At 47.5% G+C, this 25,397-nt stretch overlaps 1 protein-coding gene across 1 annotated transcript in view; it reads left to right on the forward strand.

Annotated features, from left to right (window-relative positions):
- The first annotated feature begins 19,616 nt into the window (after window positions 1-19,616).
- Window positions 19,617-25,397, forward strand: part of LOC142792746 (uncharacterized) — a 142,833-nt gene continuing 137,052 nt past the window's right edge. Inside the window, exons 1-2 of the mRNA XM_075885676.1 lie at window positions 19,617-19,807; window positions 21,400-21,631. Coding sequence (XP_075741791.1) covers window positions 19,617-19,807; window positions 21,400-21,631 — 423 coding nt within the window. The remainder of the gene's footprint in view (window positions 19,808-21,399; window positions 21,632-25,397) is intronic.

The following is a 25,397-nucleotide window of genomic DNA, read 5'->3' on the forward strand; positions in this document are numbered from 1 at the left end:
ACTGCTTCATGCACAAGCGCCATGACGGGGGTGGTAAAGGGCGCATTTTGACAATTCAGCACTGCTTCAGGCACGCCAAAGAAGGAATGACCCATAAGGTGTTATACGCACCTTGAAAAGGACATTTCGCGAATATATTTTCACGCTTGATATGCTAACAGCTCATAGGGACCATTCTATCTATCTATCTATCTATCTATCTATCTATCTATCTATCTATCTATCTATCTATCTATCTATCTATCTATCTATCTATCTATCTATCTATCTATCTATCTATCTATCTATCTATCTATCTATCTATCTATCTATCTATCTATCTATCTATCTATCTATCTATCTATCTATCTATCTATCTATCTATCTATCTATCTATCTATCTATCTATCTATCTATCTATCTATCTATCTATCTATCTATTCATGTATGTAATAGCCCGCTATTCATTTATGTAACATCAATACATGAGGTTTCGCATCCGGAAACCACTATATGATTATGAGAGATGCCCTAGTGGAGGCCAAATTAGACCTCCTTGGGTTCTTTAACATGCACTGACAAGGCACAGCAAACTGGCCTACAGCTTTCGCCTCCGTCAAAATGCGACCACCACACCCGGGATTGAACCCGGAACCTTCGGGTCAACAGCCGAGCACAGTATACCCACTGTTCCGCTGTGGTGAACATATTCATGTATCTATAATAGCTGAGTTCAAACAAACAACGAAATAAACCAAGTTAGCTGATTCAACTCAAGATGAAGATTGATGTTATCTTTGTGCAAACAAGCGTGTCAAGCAAGCATCGACGTGTTTTCGCTCTCCAGTCGCCACTCGGCCGATTGGAAGTGCAGACTAGTATTTTGAGAATCACTTAATTTTCCCGCCGCTGTCGTCTAGTGCCTGAAAAACTCGGCTGCTCACCCGCAGCTTGCGGGATCGAATCCCGGCCACGGGGGCTGTAGGCCCGAATGCTCGGATTTGGGGGCACTAAAGAACCCCTGGTGGTCAAAATTTCCGGAGCCCTCGACTACGGCGTCTCTCATCTTGCTATGGTGGTTTTGGTTCATGAAGGCCCGCATATCAATCAAGAATCACTTAATTCAGGATTATGAGACGCTCGCTAAACGTGCCCGACGAACATCGTTGAGTGATTTTCGATGTAATATATTCTATTCTTTCGATGCTGCTCGCTTGAGCTTTTCATCAGAGTCTGATGGAGCTGACAACAAGATCACCGCTATGTTCCAGCGTGCAAAGAAGACCTCAAAATAGGTGCCAGCGTTCGATCAGAGCTCACGAGTGTGCTCCGACACGTATGCAACGTCGTTTCACAGCTAGACGCGTCGACCATGTTATAGATTGTTTCCCTATTGTCGTTCTCCCTTGGCCTTCTTTCATGTCCATGTCTTTCTATCGGCTAGCGCGGAGATGACTGTATTGTGTGTGATCTGAAGAAATCCGCGTGAATGTATACAGCTAAGCTGAAAACATAATCTACAGAACTCGTCGTATGTTTGTAAGTCACGAATTGAAAAAAAAATCATTCCAGACCTCAAAAGAGCTTGTTCTAGAGGGGGTGCTAAAGACAGCAAATGATGATATTACACTAACGTTGAGTCAAAACGCTGTCAATTTTCGTTTATAACAAAGAGTGCGTTCCTCGCGACCCTCGTTCTCCTCGCCCACGTTCTCAGCTCTATTCTTGTTCCTTCTCTCTCGCCTTGACAGCTACAGACGGTGACCGGGAGAATTAAGTTCTGCTGCCGAACGTTCCAGGGGGCGTGCCAGGCAGCAGCGATGCCTTCTCAATCATGTCAGCGCTCGATGCATCGTACTCAATTTGAAACTCCCTGTGTCTCTTTCCAGTCACGATTCGGGCCCGCTGCACCGCCGACTCGAAACGCGACGCTAAATCATCTCAAAAATTGGCCAGTCGCAAAAAAAAATTAAGAATACGTCTCAACTGACATCACGCGAGGTGCACGTATTTATGTACTAAACTGGAAGCTAACGACGCGCTCAGAAATCACGAAAGCACGCAGGCTTGTCAACTGCAGGACAATCTGTACATGTACTTGCGGTGGCAGAACGTAGAACGTATATATCGCTCTCTCTTTTCTGTGAACCTCTGTATTTCTTCTTTTTGATTGTGTGTTAGATAGCCCTTACTGAGTCCCGACTTGCGCCGCCTAAGTGCGGAACATATTCATATTCAAAAGCGCCGGGCGTAAAAATATGCGAAATCGAGCACAATCTGCAATTCCTCTTGTGCGCTTCGTGGCGCAGCTATGCGCGTCCGCCGCTTTCGTATCTCGTCACCGAGACGAGTGACGTCATGCGAAGAAATTATTTTGCCGTTTCCCCGTCCTGTAAAGTGCACGTCGTGAATAATTGAACAGCTCGCCCTTGGCCCAGCTCGCATAGTGGGTAGCGATGATCTCAGCTTGCTCCTAAGTACGGCAGGGCTATGTACGGCAGGGCAAGAGAAATAAATGAAAAGAAAGAAACGAACGTTGGTGGAGCGTGGCTGGGCTGCGTGGTCGACGTGGGCTCCAGCACGTATGACTTTGCATGCTGCAAAGATCAATCGTTTTCAGCCAACGTCGCGGGAAAAGAAATTGTGGCATTTAAATGTGAACTCGTGAAACGAAAAAAAGAAAAAGAGAAGCCCCGTGCAGGAATTCAATGGCAGTGAAGGTTGTAAAAGGATTCGGCCTGCTCCTATGTGGTAGGCGCTGGCACACTGAAACACAAATATGGGTGCAGCTCATCTTGCGCATACGCCGACACTCGCACAACAAATAAAGCACAACAACAACCTTCAGGAACATTGTTAAAAGTTATATAGGCCTACGGCTGTTTAACGAAAAATTGTTTTTAACCTGCATATGAACTATATAACGTGTGGCAATGTATATACAGTAGAACCTCGACGATAAGATCACGGCTCCTATGATTTTCGGCGATACGAATTTTTCTACACTCGCGGTCAAGGCACATCAGCCTGCGATCGTAATAAAGTTCTACTGTTGCGAACTGTCTTTCACTGTGCGACGTTTGATATGAACGTACGCTACCGTGGACGTTCGAACAGGTACTACCCGCGCCACCACGGAAGACAATGTAAACTGTGCACGCGAATCTTGGAGGCCTTAAAGCGCCTTTGCACTCTCTTGTGTTTCGGGATGGTGGCGACGCTATCCATCTTGAGAACGAAATGTTGTGCTGCGTTTATGCGCCCGCCACGTTGATGCAAACCACGTCAACGCAATCAGACATCCTACGAGAGGTATAGACCAGGACAGAAAGAGGAAAGTCTTGGCGAAGTAGCTGGGCCTCGCAATGTCAGCAGCACGATTGTTGGCTACATGCACATCAGCCTATACTCCATGAATCGCACTGGAGGTGCTCGAATGTTGAGCGAACCTTCCGAGTAAACCTCCCATGATGAGAAACTAACAACAAAGGATAGCGGTTTTAAAGCCTTCTGCCCTTCATCCATCATGTGGAAAGCACTCCTCGGGTCGTTTTTGCCGTAGTACGCTGCTCTCATGCGAAAAAGCGTACTAAGATTATTAGGAGGCTACTAGAGGTCAAGGGTCGTAACGCATCAGTTTCTGCGTACGCACCGTATATTTACGGCTATAGGTATGATCATAGAAGTCTAGGAGCTTTGCTGGCAATCCTTCGCAGGCTGTTGATGATATTGCTGCGACACTGATAAGCAATAAATACAAACGTACCCCGGCTTTCATTTGCCGCATACCGATTTTACATCTTTTCTGGTGATGCAAATTTTCGATGATACGAATATTTTTCGTCACCCAATGATAATATTATCAAGATGTATAGCTGTAATAATAATACTTTTACGGGTTTAACTTCCCAAAACCACAATATTATTGTGAGAAACGCCGTAGTGTAGGGCTCGGGAAATTTCGAGCACCTGGGGTTCTTTAACGCGCCCCTAAATCTAAGCACTTGGACATCAAGCACTTTCGCCTCGATATAAAATGCAGCCGCCGTGGTCGGGGTTGGATGCCATGATCTGCGGGTCAGCAACCGAGTGCCTTAGCCACTAGACCACAATGGCGGGTGAGAGTTTACTGTGTGTAGGGCGCTGCTTCAGGGTTGGTGCAGAACGCTCTGATTGTGTTGCATACCGAAAAATTGGCAGCCAACTATACCAACTATAATAAGTAGTCTATACCAACTAGCCCGCGTTTCAACCCCTCTGCTATTTGTGTTTTTTTTCTTCTTAATGTAGTCTGTTAACTTAGTGTGTTTTTTGTGCGAAATGTATGTATATTATCGTACGAGGTAATGTACTGCTGAAGTGTTTTCGATATGTACTGCTATAGGCACCTATAATGTATAACTATAGCCTACATGTCCTAAACGTTCACTTAAAATACGCACGCACGCATGCAGACACTTACGCACGCGGCGTACAAAATGGCCTGAGACGTTAATGGTGTTCCTTAATGGTACACTGCATGTGCCCCAAACGAGTGGTCCCGTGTTCGATGCTCTAGACCAGATTATCTTACCATTTTGCTTTTGAAGCAAACACGTGTAATTTGGACCATCTTGAACCCACCTATCACACGTCCGCGCTTCCAGCAGAGCTGTGGCGAGTTTTGTGAAGAGCAGCCAACAGTGACTTAACACAGGCGGCAAGTAGGCGATGACAGATTAGATGCTACCATGGTCTTTCGTTGCACTTGGTCCACAACCCAACGGAAATATTTTGCTGGTGCCGACAAGGCACGACACTTCTGGTCTACACAGTGAACATCAGCTAGCAATTTCATAATAGACGCTTCGTTTCGAGAATGCAGTCAGTGTACTATGCCTGAGGTCTTTGTTGTGGAACGGGGTTTATTGGCACAAGTAGTGCTTGCACAGCAGGTCTATTGATGCGGGAACCGGGCGGCAGGAACCGACGCAGGATACACAACGCAGGATACACAACGCTCGGGGCAACAGCTCGCGCTCGGCTCCTCTTCCTAAAGGCGTGACCCACTGCGGCACATATTCTTCTTCCTCTCTACAATACCCCGGCGACGAAGACGAGCCATCCTGGCAAGTCAAGGTGATGATATTAGGAGTGGGTCGTGATATGGCTTGAGACGACTCACGTGGACAGTCTCACGACCAAGGCGTCGCCTGTCTGTAGATGGCGTGACCGGCTCGATCACGTATGTGACAGGAGATCGACGTTCGACGACGCGATAAGGACCGTGAAACTTGGGGGCAAACTTAGCGGACAGACCTGGGGAGTGGAAGGGCAGTCGAAGCCAGACAAGCGAGCCCACGGCAAAAGTCTCGACTTGCTGGTCGCGGTCGTGGTGGTCTTTTTCGAATGCTTGCTTGTCCGAGGTGAATGATCGGGCCAACTGACGACACTCTTCAGCGTGGTGCAAAATTTCAGAAAGAGGGCTGAACTCTGAGACGTCGGGACGATACGGCAAAATGGTGTCAAAGGTGGAGCATGGCTCACGCCCATATAGAAGAAAGAAAGGCGAGAAGCCTGTGGTTGACTGCGTCGCGGTGTTGTACGCATAGGTCACAAATGGGAGAATGACATCCCAGTTTGATTGGTCGGAATTGACATACATGGCGAGCATGTCTCCTAGCGTTCGGTTGAAGCGCTCAGTTAGACCGTTGGTCTGCGGGTGGTAGGCTGTAGAGGTGCGGTGCACCGTGCGGCATGCCTGAAGGAGTTGTTGTACAACTTCGGATAAAAAGACACGCCCTCGATCACTTAGCAGTTCACGTGGTGCCCCGTGACGCAGTACGAAGCGTCGCAAAATGAAATTGGCTACGTCACGTGCACCAGCCGTAGGTAGTGGAGCTGTATCAGCATACCTCGTCAGATGGTCGACGGCGACAATGATCCATCGATTTCCAGTGGCAGTGTAAGGAAGGGGACCATATAGATCGATACAAACGCGGTCGAAAGGGTGTGCCGGACACGGTAGAGGCTGTAATAATCCGGGTGAATGGGCAGCTGTCTTTCGTCGTTGGCATAATGAACAAGACCGAATGTATTTTCGTACAAAAGTGTACATACCACGCCAGTAGTAACGCTGGCAGATCCGCTGATATGTTTTTAACACACCAGCGTGAGCATGTTGTGGGTCGGCATGAAAATACGCACAGACATCAGATCGCATGTGGCGTGGTATAACCAAGAGCCATTTACGACCATCCGCGTGGTAGTTTCTGCGGTATAGTTGCGCGTCCTGTATCGCGAAATGTGTGGCTTGGCGGCGAAGAGCGCGTGGGTACGCAGACGTTGAAGAGTCGGAAAGAATGTTAAGGAGAGATGTTATCCATGGGTCTTTCCGCTGTTCAGACGACATGCTTCTGACGGAAATGGGAGCGATGGAGAAGTTGGTGTCCGAATGCAGGTCTGCGGTGGATCTCACTGGTGATCGTGAGAGGGCGTCCGCATCAGAGTGTTTTCGTCCTGAGCGGTAGACGACACGAATGTCGAATTCTTGTAGTCGAAGAGCCCAACGTCCAAGGCGACCTGAAGGATCTTTTAGCGACGCCAACCAACAAAGTGCATGGTGATCGGTCACAACGTCGAAACTGTCCGTACAAGTAAGGACGAAACTTGCTTAACGCCCAAACGATTGCGAGGCATTCTTTTTCAGTTACGGAGTAGTTCATCTCCGCTTTCGTGAGTGCGCGGCTTGCGTATGCGACGACGTACTCTGGAATACCTGGCTTTCGTTGCGCGAGTACTGCTCCCAGACCAACGCCACTGGCATCTGTGTGCACTTCAGTGGGGGCATTTGGGTCGTAATGGCGTAAAATCGGTGGGGACGTAAGTAGGCGGCGCAGTGTAAGGAAAGCTTCGTCACATGCCGGGGTCCAGTTAGAAAGATTAGGTGGACCGTTCAGTAGTTGTGTAAGTGGGGCTAATATTGTTGCAAAGTTGTGGACGAAACGACGAAAATACGAGCACAAGCCGATGAAGCTCCTAAGTTCTTTGAGTGAAGTCGGCTTCGGAAAGTCTGCTACGGCTCGAAGTTTGTCTGGGTCGGGGGAAATTCCATCCTTTGTCACAACGTGACCAAGTATCGTAAGTTGGCGAGCCCCAAAGCGGCACTTCTTTAGGTTAAGCTGGAGGTTTGCCTTGGTAAGACACTGAAGAATGATGCGCTGACGGTCGACGTGGGTAGGGAAATCAGGATAAAATACAATAACATCATCGAGGTAACATAAGCATATCTGCCATTTAAGGCCGCGTAAAATGCTGTCCATCATTCGCTCAAACGTTGCAGGTGCATTGCACAGACCGAATGGCATAACCATGAATTCGTATAGGCCATCCGGCGTAACGGATGCTGTTTTGGGACGGTCACACTCTGCCATCGGAACCTGCCAGTAACCTGAACGTAAGTCCATCGAAGAAAAGAATTCGGCACCTTGTAGGCAATCGATAGCGTCGTCGATGCGGGGAAGAGGGTATACATCTTTCCGGGTAATTTTGTTCAGTCGCCGGTAGTCGACACAAAATCTAATCGAACCGTGTTTTTTCTTCACTAGCACCACAGGTGAAGACCAGGGGCTAAAAGATGGTTTGATGACGCCGCGCTGAAGCATATCATCCACCTGTTCTGCAATTACACTTCGTTTCTTGGGTGATACGCGGTAGGGGCGTTGCCGCAAAGGAGGGTGCGTTCCAGTGTAGATTGTGTGAGCGACGGTGTTAGTTTGACTCAGTGCCTTTTGAGGAAGGTCAAATGAATCTCGGAATTCATGGAGAAGGGTCATTAGCTGGTCCCGTTGATCCGGAGGAAGCTTGCTGTCGATGGAACGATTGAAGATATCCGAGCAGTAGTCATCCGGCGTGAAAAGAGGAGTAACGGCGTTCAGTTGAAGTTGCTGGCCAGGGTCGTGGGACTCCATAGGCACAATAACGTTGTCATCAACAGAATGAACATAGCCCAGTGTTTCGTGAGCTCTTAAGGTGAGAGGGCATGAGCTAGGATTGCAAACGACGATTCCGGAAGTATCCTGGTGAGGTGGCAGAACGGCGTATGGCAGAGACGTACCGTGGCGGCGACTGAAAACGTCAGATGGCGAGAACACAACGGTAGAGCCGGATAATTCAGTGCGATTGACGGGGACAACGATGGCACTAAGAGAAGGAACATCAACGTCGGAAGCAACAAGAAGCTTGCCCAGATGAGTGCACTCATTGTCGGTAGATGGCGCATCTGAAAACACAGATAATTCCACTTGCGCGCGAGCGCAGTCAATTACGGCGTGGTGGCATGACAAAAAATCCCATCCAAGTATCATGTCATGGGCACAAGTGGTCAACACGAGAAACTCGATGTGGTACAGGACGTCTTGAATGTTTACTCTCGCCGTACATGCTCCGACTGGTCGAAGTGGTTGCGCACTCGCGGTATTCAGCAAACGTCGGAAGGCGGCGTCGTTACTTTTCGTATCGAACGGCAGAGTTTCTGACTCATCACAGATACGGCGGCACCCGTATCAACAAGCGCAAGAGTTCGTATACCTTCAACAAACACTTCCAGAACGTTTGTGGGGGACGGGTGAGGACTTGTACAATCCGCCGATTTCGCAGCTCGTGCCTCCGGAGCTGCGGCAGTCAGTTTTCCGTCTCTACAGGGTTCGGTCGGCGACGCAGAGGGGACGGAGAACGGTAGCGGCGTGGTGAGGATGAGCGACGGGGACCGAATGATCGGTAGTCGGCAGCAGGGCGGTGGTCTAGTTCGGTTGGTGACGGGTCGCGTTCCACTGATTGTCGGTCGCATTGACGTGGCCGTTCTCGTTGCGCGTTGTACGGGGCCGGTAAAGAGTAGTCAGGGTACCTCGGAGGTGCAGCCGGACCCGTTGCGAAGCGCCGGCGACAGAAGCGCGCCACGTGACCTGGATATCCGCATGCGTAACAGATCGGGCGATTGTCAACTGTGCGCCAAGGGTTTCCGTTATAGCGCTGTTGTGTTGCTGGAAATGGCGTCGTTGATACTCGTACAGGCTGGGTAGTCGGCCCAAGCGGAGGTCGTGGTGGAGTAGCAGCAACAGCAGCATAAGCCAATGGCGCGGTGACGGGTGCTGTCTGAGAGACGGACGGCAATGCCTCAGAGACCTGCGCCTGTATTACCTGCCTGATGGCGGGCGTGAGACGCTCAGAAGAGGGTTCCGTTGCCGGTAGATACGACAGGCACGAAAGTTGTCGGGCCACCTCCTCGCGCACATATCGTTTGATTTCGGACATTATTGCGCTGTGGTCTCCACCCAGGCTCAATGCCGCGAGAGTTTCATCGGTAGCCGCTGGACGCCGTGTCATGACTCGTTGTTTGCGCAACTCCTCGACGCTCTGGCAAAGAGTGGCGAGTTCGGACACGGTACGTGGGCCCTTGGCCAGCAGCATCTGGAAGGCGTCGTCGTCTATCCCCTTCAAAATATGTTTGATCTTGTCTGCCTCAATCATTGAAGGGTCAAGGCGCTTGCACAAGTCGAGCACATCCTCGATGTAGCTTGTGAAGCCTTCTCCTTGAAGCTGTGCGCGTCCCCGTAGGCGCTCTTCGGCACGGAGCTTGCGTACCTCGAGGCGACCGAACACATCGGCAATGCGTAGCTTAAAGGCACCCCAAGTGGCTAATTCCGGCTGGTGGTTGTTAAACCAGAGACTAGCCACCTCTTTCAGGTAGAAGGGTACATATTGCAGCTTCGAAGGGTCGTCCCACTTGTTGCTTGCGCCTACCTTTTCAAATGTCGACAGCCAATCTTCGACGTCTTGCTCATCAGTACCGTCGAAAAAAGGTGGATCGCGTACGCGTAGCGCAGTGGGAACGATGACCATCGGAGGCTGGGTCGTACCTTGCTGGATGGTTTCTTCAGCCATGTCTGGGATGGCAGGTAGTTTCCGGTTGCGGAGTTCCAGGTTGAGTTACCCAGCACCTCCACCACTCTGGAACGGGGTTTATTGGCACAAGTAGTGCTTGCACAGCAGGTCTATTGATGCGGGAACCGGGCGGCAGGAACCGACGCAGGATACACAACGCTCGGGGCAACAGCTCGCGCTCGGCTCCTCTTCCTAAAGGCGTGACCCACTGCGGCACATATTCTTATTCTTCTCTACAGTTGTAATGTATCCTCCCGACTATACCAAGATGAACTGGCGGGAAAACGTGAGGTAGTCACATGGACTGCTGCGTGACGAGTATATAACGTACGTTGTCGTGTAACGCCGCAAAGGGTCGACATTCACGTCACATAGGTAGTCGTTCCTTTCTTGCTAATAGTGTATGCACCTTTCATTGACTGATATGTGGGGTCTAACGTCCCGAAACCACCATATGATTATGAGAGACGCCGTAGTGGAGGTTTCCGGAAATTTTGACCACCTGGGATTCTTTTACGTTCACCCAAATCTGAGCACACGGGCCTAGAACATTTCCGCCTCCATCGGACATGCAGCCGCCGCAGCCGGGATTTGATCCCGCGACCTGCGGGTCAGCAGCCGAGTACCTTGGCCACGTATTCTGGTGGGCAGGTTTATGATAAAGCAGTGGTTTTTATGAATTTGGGTGCTTTTGTACATTATAGCTCAAGCTGTCTGCGTCTCGTTTTTCCAAGTGGGACGAGTGCCTCTACGCTGAACACCATGGGACGAAAATAGCTTTGCTCGAGCGCTACTTTCTAGCTACCTTGTATTCATTGCCCAGGCGCATCTCGCAAGAAGACGGCACCTTTCGGTTTCGTCAGCGAGCATTTCCTGCATGTCTTCGAATCATATTGCAGGTCTTTGATGCGCGCTACACGGATTTTGCAGAGGGTCACGAACTCTATATATCTTGAATCCTTCTGGCAGTGAATAGAGGAAAACAACAACGTACGCGATATTGAGATCTACAAATGAAGTTCGTTAACGGGCTGCCACAGACGTCACTATATAGCTTTGTGTACGTCACTATCCGCAATAAAGACAGAGATGAAAAACGAGTAACGTGGAAAAACAAAATGAGCCACCTGAAGGAGCTGACGGACCACTGAGGACAAGCGGAAGGAAAAGGTTTGAACGTGCCGATGGTCTTTCCATTACAGCGTTGCAAGCGTGATCATTTAGCGAGGGCTGGCTGTCGACCGACCCCCGTGGTGAGCAAGTTGTCTGGCCGGTGACACCAATAACAACAATAAAAAAAATTTTGCCTGTGCGTGTATATGTGCGGGTACGCGTTTGCGAGAGAGAGAGAAAAAAAAATGAAGTGCTGAAGTTCCAAGGCATCCATTTGTTGGAAACGTCAAAGGTGTCCATCAACTTCGCGCTCTCTTGGGCACCCACGAATATCAAGGCGGAAAAGGCAGGCGATAGCAATAACAATGAATACGAAAATACGATGTCATCTATACAAAACGCGGAAGTGAAGGCTTCGAAGCGTCGTCCCTTTTTCATCCTTGAGTGTTTAACCCACGTTTGACCTCTGTGCTGAGTGAGTCATGTTGGTCAGAGAGAACGTAGAAAACAATTAGGGAATCATTGGCTCAGCAAGGACGCGTAAAGGTTTGTCGTTCGTTTTATTTGCGCATCTGAATAGGCGTGCCACGAGATTAATACCCCTGTCACACGGGCACTTAAAAGTCTTTTAAGTAAGCGGTCTTTTTCCGAAAAGGAGTTCCTGACAGCAGACACACGGCACAGAGCGAACTCCTTTTCAGAAGCGGTCTTTTTCGTAAACAGCGTTCGTCGATCTCTTTTACGGCTCCGAATGAGTAGCCTCGAAACCAGTGGGCGCCAGCAATTTTCGAGTGGTGGGAAAAAAAGAGCGAATGCTTATTTTTCTGTCACCAAAACTCTTTGTAAAAACAAATTTCATATCCTGCAAAAAGTGTAATGAACTCTTTTAATGGTTATTTCCTTTTCTACTCTCGTAAGCAGCTACAACGCGTCGGCAATATCACGTGGTGACGCTCGGTCTTGCGCTGCTTTATCCTCTCCTTGGCGGCTTTTGCAGCGTCTGCCTCGCTTTCCAGAGCGAGAAGGCAGGCAGTGAGGCTTGCGATCCTCGCTTTTTCTCCCGTACGGTCGCCCATAACGTGTCTAGAGCAGTCGAGAGCAGCGAAAAACAAATACGGTAAATAAAAGCACAGTGGGGCCAGACGGACTTGTGCACGTCGCTAGTTATGGGAATGCTTCCTTATCTTGTGCAAAAAACATTCAAATTGGTGTTTCTTCAACCCTTATTCTTAAATTTATTTGAAAAAACGAGCAGTGCAACAAGTTTTTAATTTGTACATCGTGATACATCGTTTAATTTTCATTGCTTATCTTTTAACTGCTAGCGCCACGCTTTCGCTAGCGTCTTCGAACGAAAACACTAAAAGGAGATAGTTGCTGCCGTGTGTCTGCTCCGCAAACACCTCTATGTTAAAAGTCTTTCAACTTCGTAAAAGACCGCTTACTTAAAAGACTTTTTGCGCGCCCGTGTGACACAGGTATAACGTTTGTCGGAACAAAACGTGCGTCATGACGCTTTTCGCTACCGTAATTTCGGAGTCTCGCGGAAATCAAACTTCACGTGCTGCGCTTGAGAAAACGAGGAAAATTTAAGTTCGGACATATCGTCAGAAAGACACAGGGACGCAGGCACAAAACAGGGCGTTTACTTTCGTAACCAAAGGCTGAAAGCACGAACACCAGAGCACGCGCCCACAGAACTACTTGGTTATCTTCCTCAAAGGCTGGCCACCATAGTTGCCAGCCTACCTTGCGTCAATATTAGCATCGGCATTTAGCAAAATTGGTTTGGATCACTAGCAATCTAGAAGCTTCATTTCGACTCCAGTTGTCTGCGATTCCGCTTGTGGCGCTCCCCCATGCGAGTAATTTTGTCCACGGCGCCAGCCGCAGTATGTCATGGCAGAGGCGCAGTCAGAGGGTTTTTTCAAGAATGTATCCGAATTTCACTCTATGTGAGTATGCGTGTGTGTGCTTATCTGCACATCCTCGTGAAAACTTTGGCTGTGGCTTAACTCAGTTATGCCTGGGTGTGCACAGCGAGAGGTTGGTTCTCCACACTGTTGCGCTTCTCGAGGCGTGCGGCTCGTTCTTCCCCCTTCTCCTCGGCTCACCGCCTCCTAATGGTTTCGGTCCGACAACGAAACCTGGCTTCTTTCGGTTTCTCCGACTCACTTTCCGTATCTGCCGACGAATTCCACCGAGCCGCCCCTTCCATATATACAATGTGACACCGTCTCCGTCTCTGTTGTTGCAACGCGGTTTCACCGGCTTCCCCTCTGACGTCGGGCCAGATGGCGTGGCGAGCGGTGCTGCCAACTGCGGCGGTTGCTAGGCAACGGCTCAGCTCGAGGTGCGGCCACCTTCCACAGTGAAATGGCAGCCATACGTCTAATGTTACTCTCACTAGAAAATGCAAGAGCTTTCCGGGAGGAGGGAATGGTTAGAACCACCTCCACTTCTTCACTCCACTTCTAACTACTCCAGTGTATCACGGCATTCTTTTCATACCTCTTACGAAGATTGTATGGGGCGTGAGGAGCAGCATGAAACCGGATCAATGGGGTGTTTTTTTATGTCTGTAGCACCTTAGAGTTTCCCTTGTCGTCCATCTACTAGACCATATTTCATGGCCAGATAGTAGTTAGTACAGTATAAACACAAGGCTAACAATGCCCAAAAGCAGCGCAAAATAAACTAACCAACTAACAAATTAACTAACTAAAATCATATGAAAATACATAAATAACCAAGATTTAATTGCAATAAATTATTTCTAATTTGAAAAAGTTCATCTCAAACATCCCGCTGATACCTCCGCCGTGAAAGAGAGGGCGCCACCTCCTAGGCAAGAGCTTGATTGCCCAGAATTTGGTCGGCAGGGCTGCGCCATACACAAGGGTCTATGCAAGTGGGACATTAGCGCGGGAATCAAAGCTATGCCAAGGCCTACGCGAAAAGTACATAAGTACTACATTAACAGCTTATTTAGAGCTGGTTTACAGCTGAGTTAGCACAAGAATAAGCGCCATGTTTATTTTTTTTCTTTAACAATCTTGCTATATGACTTTTGGTTGATTCTGTCCCTTTCTTGGCGAGGAATTCCTAGTATACATCTAACGGCATCATTCCAGAATTCTCCGTCTTCTCGCGATGATTTTGTTAAAGGCTGAAATGAAAGCTGAAGTTCTTTTCTTGAAACACTTTTTATTAGGTACATTATGACTAATGCTGTTCAGATGGACAAAAGAACTTGAAATATAACCAAATCGAGCAAGCAAGTTTTTTCAGAAGGATTTGTACTATTTAATTTGGCTCCACCATAGTGCGAATGGTAAGGACATAACTGCAGGTACTTACAGCTCTCCCATAGTGCAGTACAGAGTACTGTGAATAGTTCACTTTTTATTGTGAACACGCTGCTAAACTATCTGTTCTTGTGATGCAACAGCAATAATTACCCTATTGTGTGACCTCGTTGCCAACAAGAAGAAAAGCGTACATTTAAGGGCTTGTTTTTTTTCCTTTGTTAGATACTGTAATAATAAGATATAACAGACAATCATGCAAGGGAAAGTATAGAGGATATTATTAGAAGTAATTGTAATGTAAATGTGAGTAAAGAAATGTGGACGAAACGATAACTTGCCGTGGGAAGAGGCCAACCCTGCGACCATCGGAGGAAGCAGGTTTGGTCCTATTCTATGGGTAACGGGAATACTGCTCGTATGGGAATTAGTAGGGTGATTGCACTGCACATGATAAGTCACCATGCCAGTATCCTTCGTCCTTGGATACGTGCTTGGAGTACTTTTGCGGTTCTTAATGTCGATGATGACATCGTATTCATGGGGCGCTTATTATCAACTCGATAAAACTATCATGATGTTTTTTTTTTTTTTACTTCGAGAAATTACAGGCATAGAATTGAACTGCCCAGCCAGTCCCGGAGTGTCTAGGGACCATGCTTATTTATTCCGACAAATTGAAAGAGCAAACTTGTTGCCGGAATGGCAACAAGTTCTCATTCCCGGGAATGTAATTGGAATGAAATAGACGTGCCCATTCAGTAACACTGATCTTGAGTAGGCTGCAAGACGCCATTTCATCGATCTGCACACAACGAGACAAAAAAGAAAAGTACCTCATCCGATTTCCGCCGGCAAGCAGCAGTATAACGTAATATACTCCGCGAATTTTATTGACAGCGTTGTGAAAGCTACAAAAACGAAGTACATACCTTTTACTGCACCAGATAAGGAAAGTACTTAAGTTTACTTATAATTTTCTCATATGAATCGCTGAAACAAATTCTGCTTTGTGTATCATGAGTCTTCGTAAGGGTTGTAGGAAGTAATAGGTAAAATACAATTTATTGTTCACTGTGCTAGAATCCCTTCCTTTTCCTTTAATTTTTTAGACAGCCCCACCTTTTAGGCACGCCCGTTTTCTAAGGTAAACATGACGTACATAACGTAGATTGTGAACCATTGTGCAGACGCAACCGCGTTAATGAGTTCTTCAAGAAAATTACTTGACATTAAGATCTACGCTGAACAATCGAAGTTGCTGCGAATTAACTGAAACCTTTCTGCACTAAAAATCAGCGTATACAAAGAACCTCGCATCAACTAGCTAAAGACCATAGCAACAGCTTAGAAGCGATCAATAACCTTTGATAATCTAGCTAAGGCCTAGAAGCAGCCTAGAAGGAACCAGGTTAGTCTTCTTGATCGTCCAGTTTCGCTTGCGCGACTCAGTCAGTACAAGCTTCGGCATTTTTTTTAATTACCCACAACCTGAGAGCTTACCGGTCTATTTACATATATAACATAATAAGCATATCTAATAGTCACGTTATGTGTAACTGAATGAAAACTGTCTGCGCGGACATTATCCGTCGTAGCCTGTGTAATACCCTGTTTATATTAGACTCGGTTCTTACAGGTATTTCTATACGCCAAAAATAGTATGCGCCCATAGCGCTCCTGTTTTTTTTCTTTTTTGGATTGTTGTTTTTTCTTGTTTCTATTTCAGTGTATTTTTCAATAATAATATCATTCGTATAATGGTTTTGGGACGTTAAACCCCACGTATGAGTCAATCATTCAATATTAATGTCATAATTATAAGCCGACTCTATTATAGTCTTCCCCTGTTTTTTATATATAAAAACAAAAAAGCAGAAAAGAAAAAAAAAAGAAAATTGCACAGCATACGGGTTGCGCGAGCTTGTTTTTCTACGTCAAAGTTCCTCGAAGCGAGCGCATAATATTAGCGCGAATCCTATAATTTCGTTCGCGACGTGCGCACCTCCCTCCCACCGAGGCCAGTCGCGATTCCAGGGCATTTATTGGGCCACGCGAGCCGTTAGTATCCGCGACATTCGGGAGAATAAATGGCGTCTCCCAGTGGGATCGACACCGATTGTAGATTGGGAAACAGCGACGTACACTGTCTACTACGTAGGCATTCGCTGTTTTGCTGGAACCTCGTAGGCGCGCATAGCGAACATTTAAGACACTCTGTGCCTCGCAACTCGACCGTCGTCCGAGAGGGAGCGCTATAAATGGCAACGGAGGGGCCACCTTCCGGGTCGCAGCTGCGCCCTTTCTCCGTCGCGTGCCGTCCGTGACGTCATCGTCCAGGTGACGTCACACCACGCAGGTGATCGTCGGCGACAGTAATCTGCTCTGGTCGCCGCATCGGCCCCGAGCGACGAGGCGGCCCCTTTCTTCTCCTTCTTCTCCTTTGATCGTTCTCGTTCTTTGGCGGCAGACATGGCGCATTATGAACGACGGCGCAGCCATATGGAGAAGGGTGCGATAACGTGGATTTTTTTTTAAACTTTTGCAGGAATCGGCTGCGGTACGATGCGTGTTTGCTGTCGAAATTAGCCTGCCTTCGTTTTATCGCTGGTCGACGGGTTGCGAAAGGGAACGGATACGTGTGTTCACAAAGTTTCACCTTGTCGTTTCATCACCGCCCCGCCTTTAGCGGAACCTGCCGGAACTGGCTCGGCGATGGGTTCGCTGAGAGCGAACTTCTTGATGTTTTTATTGGAATACGGCGTTTTCGTCTTACTTCGCCTGCAGAAAAAAAGAAGAGAGGAATAAAGGCTTACGGGTTGTTGAATGTGAACGGGAAATAAACAAATGCTGTCCGTGACGCTTCCGCATCGTTTCCTTCCGCAAGTGGTGCGCAATCGCTCGGTGTACACAGTTGCCCCTCCCTCCCACTCCTTTATTTTTTGCCTTGGTTTTCCATTCGTATTGGAATAACCAACATCTCTTCTTACGACGTCTGTGATATCGAGGAAACACGACACCACATCTTCGCTCCATGTCCCCGCTACGCTGTGCAGACACGATCACTCGTAATCATTCTGACTCGTCCTGATCACAGACCGATGTCGCCAGCAAACATTATGGAAGGTCTTCCTGGAAAGTCATCGAGCATGGAGGCAACGAAGACGTTGCTAAAGCATTTAAGGACGACAGACTCGGACGAGCGGCTGCAGACTGATAGTGATGCCGTATACGTACCGCTCAAGAGTGGCGGATTGTGACGTTGTGCGCGTGTGGATGTGTGTACTCTCTCTCTTTCTCATTTTCGTTACACTTCATTTAGACTCACCCAGTCCGCCTCGGTGGAACAGTGGCTAAAGTACTCGGCTGCTGAACCGAAGGTTGCGGGTTCGATTCTGGCCCTGGCGGTCACATTTCGATCGAGGCGAAATGGTACGGGCCCGTGCACTCTGTGATGTCAGTACCCGTTAAAGAACACCACATGGTCGAACTTTCCGGAGCCCTGTCATGCAGTGTCTCTCACAGTCACATTGTGGTTTTGGGACGTTAAACCCCAGATATTATTATATTAAAAGTCAACCAACCTCTTGACCAATGTAATATAGCGTATCGGTTATTGTAATGTGATTAACATCCCCGTGTCTCCCGTCTCTCTTCCTTGCTTGAATCGCATTTACCTTAGCAGATGGTATGTGTAATTAGTTCTGTGCTCAGTCCCCACTCCAAAGGCAAGGTGTCTGTGTTTTCTTTTTTCCGCTAATTAATTTAAATTTAGGTCATAACTGATATACTACACTTCAAATTACATATGGCTTTTCATTGCTTCATGAGAACAAAGGTCTCTAACAAAGAAATGAACCCCTCGATCAATTCCCAATCTTCCGTTGATATGTGTATAGAGGTGCGCTTTTACAGGTTGAATGTATAGCAGGCCTTCTATACTGTTTATTTTTAATACCTATGTTCCGTATGTTCACACGAAAATATTGTTTGTCGAGTGAGTGAGGTACCACGCTAGTTAGAGGGGCTCTCGATGCCGGATAAAAAATGCCCGTAAAAGCGCATGTGCAACCGAAGTGAGCTTGCACGTGGATGACAGTTTAATTGGCGCGATACAGCGTGCAACGCAAAGATCGTGAGTCTATTCTCGGAATCAGTGGGATCATTGGCAGAAAACGTTGCGAAATTCGTTCCTCGGAAGTGTAATAAGAAGACAGACAAAGAACAAGATGGTTAGTCCAAAAGAATATGCCCTATATCGAAGTATACTTAAGGCACGACGAATCCGTCCGAGCACGAACAGCCTTCGTCGCTAACATCAGTATAGAAACAACATTAAGGGGGACCAATTCCTCTGGATACATCGACGGCCTCACAAAGCTTCACATCTTGTTTTGACGCAAACACATATGAATGGCCTGTTATGTTTCCTCTTAACCGCAACTTCATCCATAGTATGAGTTCTGCTTGGAGCTGTAACATGAGTACATCGCTACGAGACCTTTTTCCCCGTAATAATGTACTGACAATATTTTTAATGAATTAGTCAAGTTAGCTACAGTAATTAACATTACCAAATTTCACCTGTTTCCATGTAAAACACAAAAAGTATGTCAGCATTTTTTTTTCACTAATCAATAAGCTAGAGAAATTTTTTTTGTGAAGTTGTCTTCGTGGGACGAATCTTGAAATATAGGTGTGTTACACGTACTACATGTTGGTACGCTGAAACCGTTTAGTTCCACTGGTGTTATCGTAACCGGAGGTAGCAGGCTAATTTCGGTACCGTACGACGCCATGGTATACAAAGGCGAGCCTTCTTGCACTCTTTCATCTCGACAGTTGATGATGATTTCTGCGGCCCTTTCCTTTGTAACAGTGTTTCCGTGTTTTGGATAATAATAATAATAATAATAATAATAATAATAATAATAATAATAATAATAATAATAATAATAATAATAATAATAATAATAATAATAATAATAATAAAGGGCAACGAAGAAGCACACACGTAGAGCTCTCTTTTGGGTAACTAAAAGCCTGCCTCTATGGTGTACGCTGATGCTGTACCATCAAGGCGCTTGCGTATTATCGACCCTCCGGATGCTTTTTCTTAACAGCAGCCACTTGACAATGCGGGCGCTCATCCGGTTTCCGGAAACCCAGCGCTATCGCGAGCCTGCATTCGGCTTCGTTTAGGGCGTTGCCCGTAGTCATTGAGTTTCCTCGGTTTACTGCAACCAGTCTACTGGTGTGAAGCGCGCTGGGGTGTATAGACCCGGGCAATCAAGCATGGCGGGATGCATGGTCTTTTCTGTGCAGTTACACAGCGGGGATTTTGTGTCCAAGTTTTCCACGTATACTTCGCCCGTGGGGCTGGTGTACGCACTGCGCAGCGCCCCGTTGCGCGCCTCAAACAGCAGTGCACTTCCCCTGGAGTTGTCATACAGAGGTGCCTTGCTGATGATCTCCTTACTCGCACAGTAGGTCGTCAGTGCCGACTTCGCCAGAAACCGCGTGCGCCACCCTTTGAGCCCTGCCTTCTTCACTATTTCTCTGACCGTCTGCCACCCGCCTCGTTGTGGTGGCTCGGTCCGACTGACGGTTGGCGTCCCATATCGTTCAGCCAGCCGCGGGGTGCAGCTGATCCACTTGGTGTTCACGCTTCAAAGATGCGGGTATTTGTACACTTCCGAGGCCCAACAGCCATCCGGCTGACCACTGAGGCACAGCTCGTACGCCAGCTTCGCTGAGGCTTCACGAGCCTCGAAGGATAACCACCCAAGGTCCCCCTGTATAGACTCATTTGCTGTGCCACCGTGGACTTCCAAAGCAGTGCGGCTAACCTCTCTCTGTCGGGTCTACAATGCCAGTCTTCTCGACGCGATAAGACTGGCACAAGCTAGCGTGCTCACATGCCATGGTTGACGTGCTGCGCATTTGGTCGGAGGCGCATGCACTTTCGTTTAACGTTCAGGTGCTCAGAGGACACTCGCAGGTGCTTAGAGGGTTGTCGAAACGGACATGTAGTCGCGGACAACTTAAGAATGCCAAGTAAAATGTACCATCGTCCGTGCGTAAATATTGCGTTAATTACGGCTGTTTATTTTCTATGACGCAAATGTTTAAAAAAATCAATTTAGAAACGATCAGCTGAGACGAGAGGCCAGGTACGTATCACTGCACAATAAGCCACCACCCAAATCACATTTTCATGTTTGTTTCTTTCTCATTCACACTTACGATAAGCGTCGTGCTCTCGCCAGTCGTTATTTGTGGACGTAGAAGCGCGTTTTTGTGCTGCTTTTGAGGCATACCAAAGTGGCAGTCACTCGGATTGTGTTTAACGTTCCATCGTTTCGGTATTGATAGGCTGCAATACGGCACTTGTTTCTTGCGTCACTCGGATACAACGTACACATTTTGTGAGGATTACCACACTCACCAATTATTTATGAAAATGCTTGCTCTGTAGCGTAGAGGCATGCGAAAGAATAGCACAGTGCGACCTCATGGGGGGAGCTTAGATTTACTGAGAAGTTGCAACCGACTTTAGATATAACACCACTCAAAATACCAGTCTGCTATACTGCGGACGTGGGATGCATTATGATAAGGGAGTGGTACCAACAACAGTTAGTGCAACATTATGCGCCACAAGTAGCTCCTTCTGATAACGTTGGTAAACGCATTCCCGGATCATAACAGGGAAGGATTCTGCATAAACTTTATTTCATGCGTATGGTATGTAGAAAACTGAAACATTCACTTCTGATTGAATGTCGCTGTTGCGTCCTGAAGGGAACGTGGCATAATACATGTACAGAGTTACTTCTTGTGAATGAGGCTTACCATTTTTCACATCTACTCCACATTCTCCCCCCAATTTCCACCGATTGCCCTTTTGTTCTGCGTTAACCTTCTACTTTCATTCTGGCGATTAAGAGCTGCTAGTTCAGCCCCGAGGAACCTGACATTTGCGAGCGTGCACGTCAGGGTCACAGCCCCGCGTCGTCACTGGTGACGGGGGGAGAGGGAGGGGGAGCACGTGCAAGCGCAATCGGGAATGTTCTAGCGGTATATACTTCGTATTTGGGTCCCGGGACTCCGAGCACGCCACGGCTGCGTCGGTGACGAACGAAACGCAGAGGGGTGTGCGAGGGGAAGGACTTCGCGTTAAAGGCCAGGGCGCGACCGCGTGTCCCGGCGGTGCCGACCGCACCCACCTGCTTCAGTGCAGCCGCGGCTCAGTCTTCTGCCCGGGCTGGCTCGGCATCGCAGCGGACTCGGCCGCCCTGCCCGAAATCGTGAGTGGATGGATGGGAAGTCCCGTATTGTGTAATGGGGAGAGGAGGTCGTCTGTGGGGATAGTCGGGGACGTTGTCAGACTATTGCAATTGTTAACAGTGTCTTGGCGTTTCCACTCATTGAAGTAACAGACACTTAGCGCGGTAAAACTGCGATGTGTCAGACCCCCTAAAACCAATACTCTCGCCAAGCCGCCCGTGTTTTAATGTGTGCCTAATTGGCGAATTGCAGCCGCCCAAAACTTGCACTTCGCACTAAAATGTTCCGCGATCTTGGCTTATTAGTGTATACCCAGCGCATGCAGACTATCATCAATGATATTTCTTTTTTTTTCTCCCTTCGTTTTGTTTCTAGCTTGCAATGCATTGTACTATTACTTTCCTTCTAATAATGCGTGGCATTATTACTTTCCTTTAGCAAACAAAGCTTAATAAGAGAGAATGAGTACAATGAGACGATCTTCTTGCTTGCTGCTTTGCACTTGTGGCAAAAGGAAAGAGTATGAATGCGAGGAAAGCTGAGGGAAAAGAATCAGTGAGAGCAAGCCCAAGACGGTGCACAAAAAGTCTACGATGTAAAAGGTGACTCAGCGTGCATGTGCGGCTCGAGAACGCCCCAGACGCGTGAGCGCGATTGGCTTTCCGATAATGCGAAGGGTGTGGCCAAGATTGCCATTTGAAAAGGGCATACGCCATTTTTGATTGCAATGTACATTGTCTGCAAAGTGGCGGCACTGTCATGTCCGAGATACGAAATTGTTGTAGCCGTGTTTATATGACCGTGTCACTTGCTTTTTCTGTAGCGAATCTCCGCGCCTAGTCCCGTTGGGTCATTTGTTGCGTACCGCTGGGATGCTTGGGACGTAGGTTCGAAAAAGATTGACGTCACCTGTTCGCCGTTTCTCCTTCGCCAATTATCAATGTTGAAAGAGAAATATTAGCTTGCTCACTTTCTTGTTAGGTGCTGTGTTAGCATTTGTACGCGCATCTCTCGGTTTTGCAACGTCACATTCATCAAATAACTGTGCCTCAAAATGTTATGTTTTCTCATGCTCGAGAATGCATGCGTATAAGTGTGTTCCAATAAGCGTGTGAGTGTACAGCTGTCTGCTTGTTTTAATACACGAAAGGTATCTCACTCCAAGTGGACCAGTATCATTTTCAGTAGATTTTAGTGATCCGCGCATGTGAAACAGAAAAGCTTCGGGATTAATGTCATGAACTATATAATTGCAAATCAGCTCTCTGGGGCTTATATATCGAACACTCAATATCTGCGTACAGCCCCGTCCGAAGATTTTTTTTTTTCGTCAGTGCCCACTCAGTGACCTCTGCAGACAGGTGACTGTGAACTTGGTTTAACGCTCAAAAAGGGCGCTTCTCCTTAAGCATACATTCATGCAGTGAAGACTACACATCGATGCAGTGTTTTCGGTCATTTTGCCCGCGGGGCTCATGACAGCAGCGCTTCCAGAATCTTTGGCGCTTGTCCGGTACTTACCAAGTTATAGATTATACTGGAAGAGCGATCCGTGGTGGCGAAGTCGTGTACCAATTAGGAATTTCACAACCACACGTATGCGAACACGATGCACACGATTTATTTTGCCATCGCGAAAAGTCAAGCTAGGCATGAATTAAATGCACAATATGAAATTATTCGTTTTTTTACTCATTATTTCTGACCAACGGACGTAAAGCAAGATCAGAAGAATAGAGGGGCCTGAAAAGCAGGAAGCCTGAAGGAAGTATCGACGCAGACGAGCTTTAAGAAAGGGAGTAACCACCTTCGATTCGGGAGGAGCTGGCTATGATTCCCTGTGCCACTAGGCACCCACCAGTCTTCATTATCAGGAGAGAGGTACCTCGACCTGAAGCTTTGTGGATTGTGGGCCTACGTCATGAGCAGGTGTTCTCTCCTTTCCGCTCACTGTGAAAGCCTTGTCCGTGGTTATAAAAAAGCGGGCTTTAACGACGTCTTTCCGACACTGATTTTGTTGCTGTCTACCCAGCGTGAAGGTATATAACAGCTGCATCTTGCCGTTACTCACGCACGAAGCAGAAACCGGGAGGATTGCAAAGAACGCTCAACTTAAATTGAGGTGACGCAGCGAGCAATGGAAAGGGAAGTGATAGGTGTAACCCTAAGGTACAAGAAGAGAGCAGAGTGTATTGGAGAACAAACTTGGGTTAAGGACCTCATAGCCGAAATCGAGAAAAAGCAGGGTACGTAGTGCGAAGGCGAGAAAACCGCTGGTCATTGAGGATTGCAGACTGAATTGTAAGATAGAGAGAAAGAGGGAAATAGAGAGGAAAGGAATGGAGGTTAACCAAGCTTGGGTCGCTCAGCTACCCTGCACTTGTGGTTGGGGAAAGGGGGAATAATAGAAAAGAAACAGAGAGAACAGAAGAGTAGTAAGAAAGAAATGAATAAATAATCAGCTCGGGATTACACAGCACGGTCTCACTCTGTTCTTTCCCAAGCACTGGTGAAGTCCGGTGGTGCTTAAAAATCAAGAGGTGGCAAGCGGGTGAAGGGGAGACAGAAAGTTAGGTGGGCAGATGGGATTAGGAAGTTTGCGAGTATAAACTGGTAAAGCTCAAGACAGAGTTGAGTGTCGGAATATGGGAGAGTTCTTTGTCCTGCAGTTAGCATAGTCCGGCTGCTGCTGCTACTGCTGCTGATGATGATGAAGATGGGGATAATGATGATGATGATGATGATGATGATGATGATGGCGCAGCATGACCGTGTCTGTCCGACGCGAAATCACGACGCGTGTTGATGTCATCACACGACGTGGTCGCGGAGGCAGTGGAAAGCCATGCGACGCGCTGAAAGCTTACTATGTGTCACATCTAGGAGACAGCTAGAAAGAACATTAGGTGCATATAGCTTTTGAGGGGACCAGTGCAACCAACTGAGAAGAAAAATAGGCAGAAAAAAGATGGTATTCTCCTTCAAGTTGCCTTAGACCAGGCTTCTCGAACTACCTGAGCTTGCTGGCCGCAGTAACACAGTCTAGGCCCGTATTCACAAACGCTCCTCGACTCTAAACTCCACATCAAGGGATCTTTGACACTTCTCGCGTTGCAGAAAACGCAACGCTAAATAGCCATCGAGCATCCGTTGAAGTCGAGTTTCAAGTCAAGGAGTATTTGTGAATAGGTGTCCTACAGTCAGCCGATGAGCCGGACGGCGAAGATCGGAGTGAGGGGGCAGGAAGGGTATTGAACAAAGTGCTAGGTAAGGTTCTCATTTAAAAAAAAAAAAAGGTTTTCCCATATCTCAAATGAAGGTCATTTATGAAGGGGGTCATTGTTGACGTTAGATTTCTAGAAAAAAAATCGTCGCCGATCTCTAAAACGGATGAAACGTGGACAATAACCTTGATATTCAAAGTAGATTGTTCCACGATTATTTTTCAATACATAGTGACTGGATTAAGTTCGTCGTATACCAGTCTAGGGGCTGGCTACTCACGTCACGGTACCTCATCAACATGCTTTTTAGGAAAAAAATTGAAGGACGAAGACAGACATGTTCAAGTCGGGCCGCTAGTGAATGGTACGTGGTTCACATATGTGACCCGCTGGCCGCATGTTTGAGACCCTTGCCTTGGAAAAATACGTAAGGGACCATGTCCTCATTTTGTTTTCCTGACACAGACTTGGTCAATCCTCTCATGTCATCGAAAACAGATCAATGCCCTCGGTATCACACAGCATAAGCTTCTATTCTACCTCGTTCGTCTGGGCGACGACG

Source organism: Rhipicephalus microplus, unplaced genomic scaffold, assembly GCF_043290135.1.
Source record: "Rhipicephalus microplus isolate Deutch F79 unplaced genomic scaffold, USDA_Rmic scaffold_240, whole genome shotgun sequence".
In the NCBI taxonomy this organism is placed as follows: domain Eukaryota; kingdom Metazoa; phylum Arthropoda; class Arachnida; order Ixodida; family Ixodidae; genus Rhipicephalus; species Rhipicephalus microplus.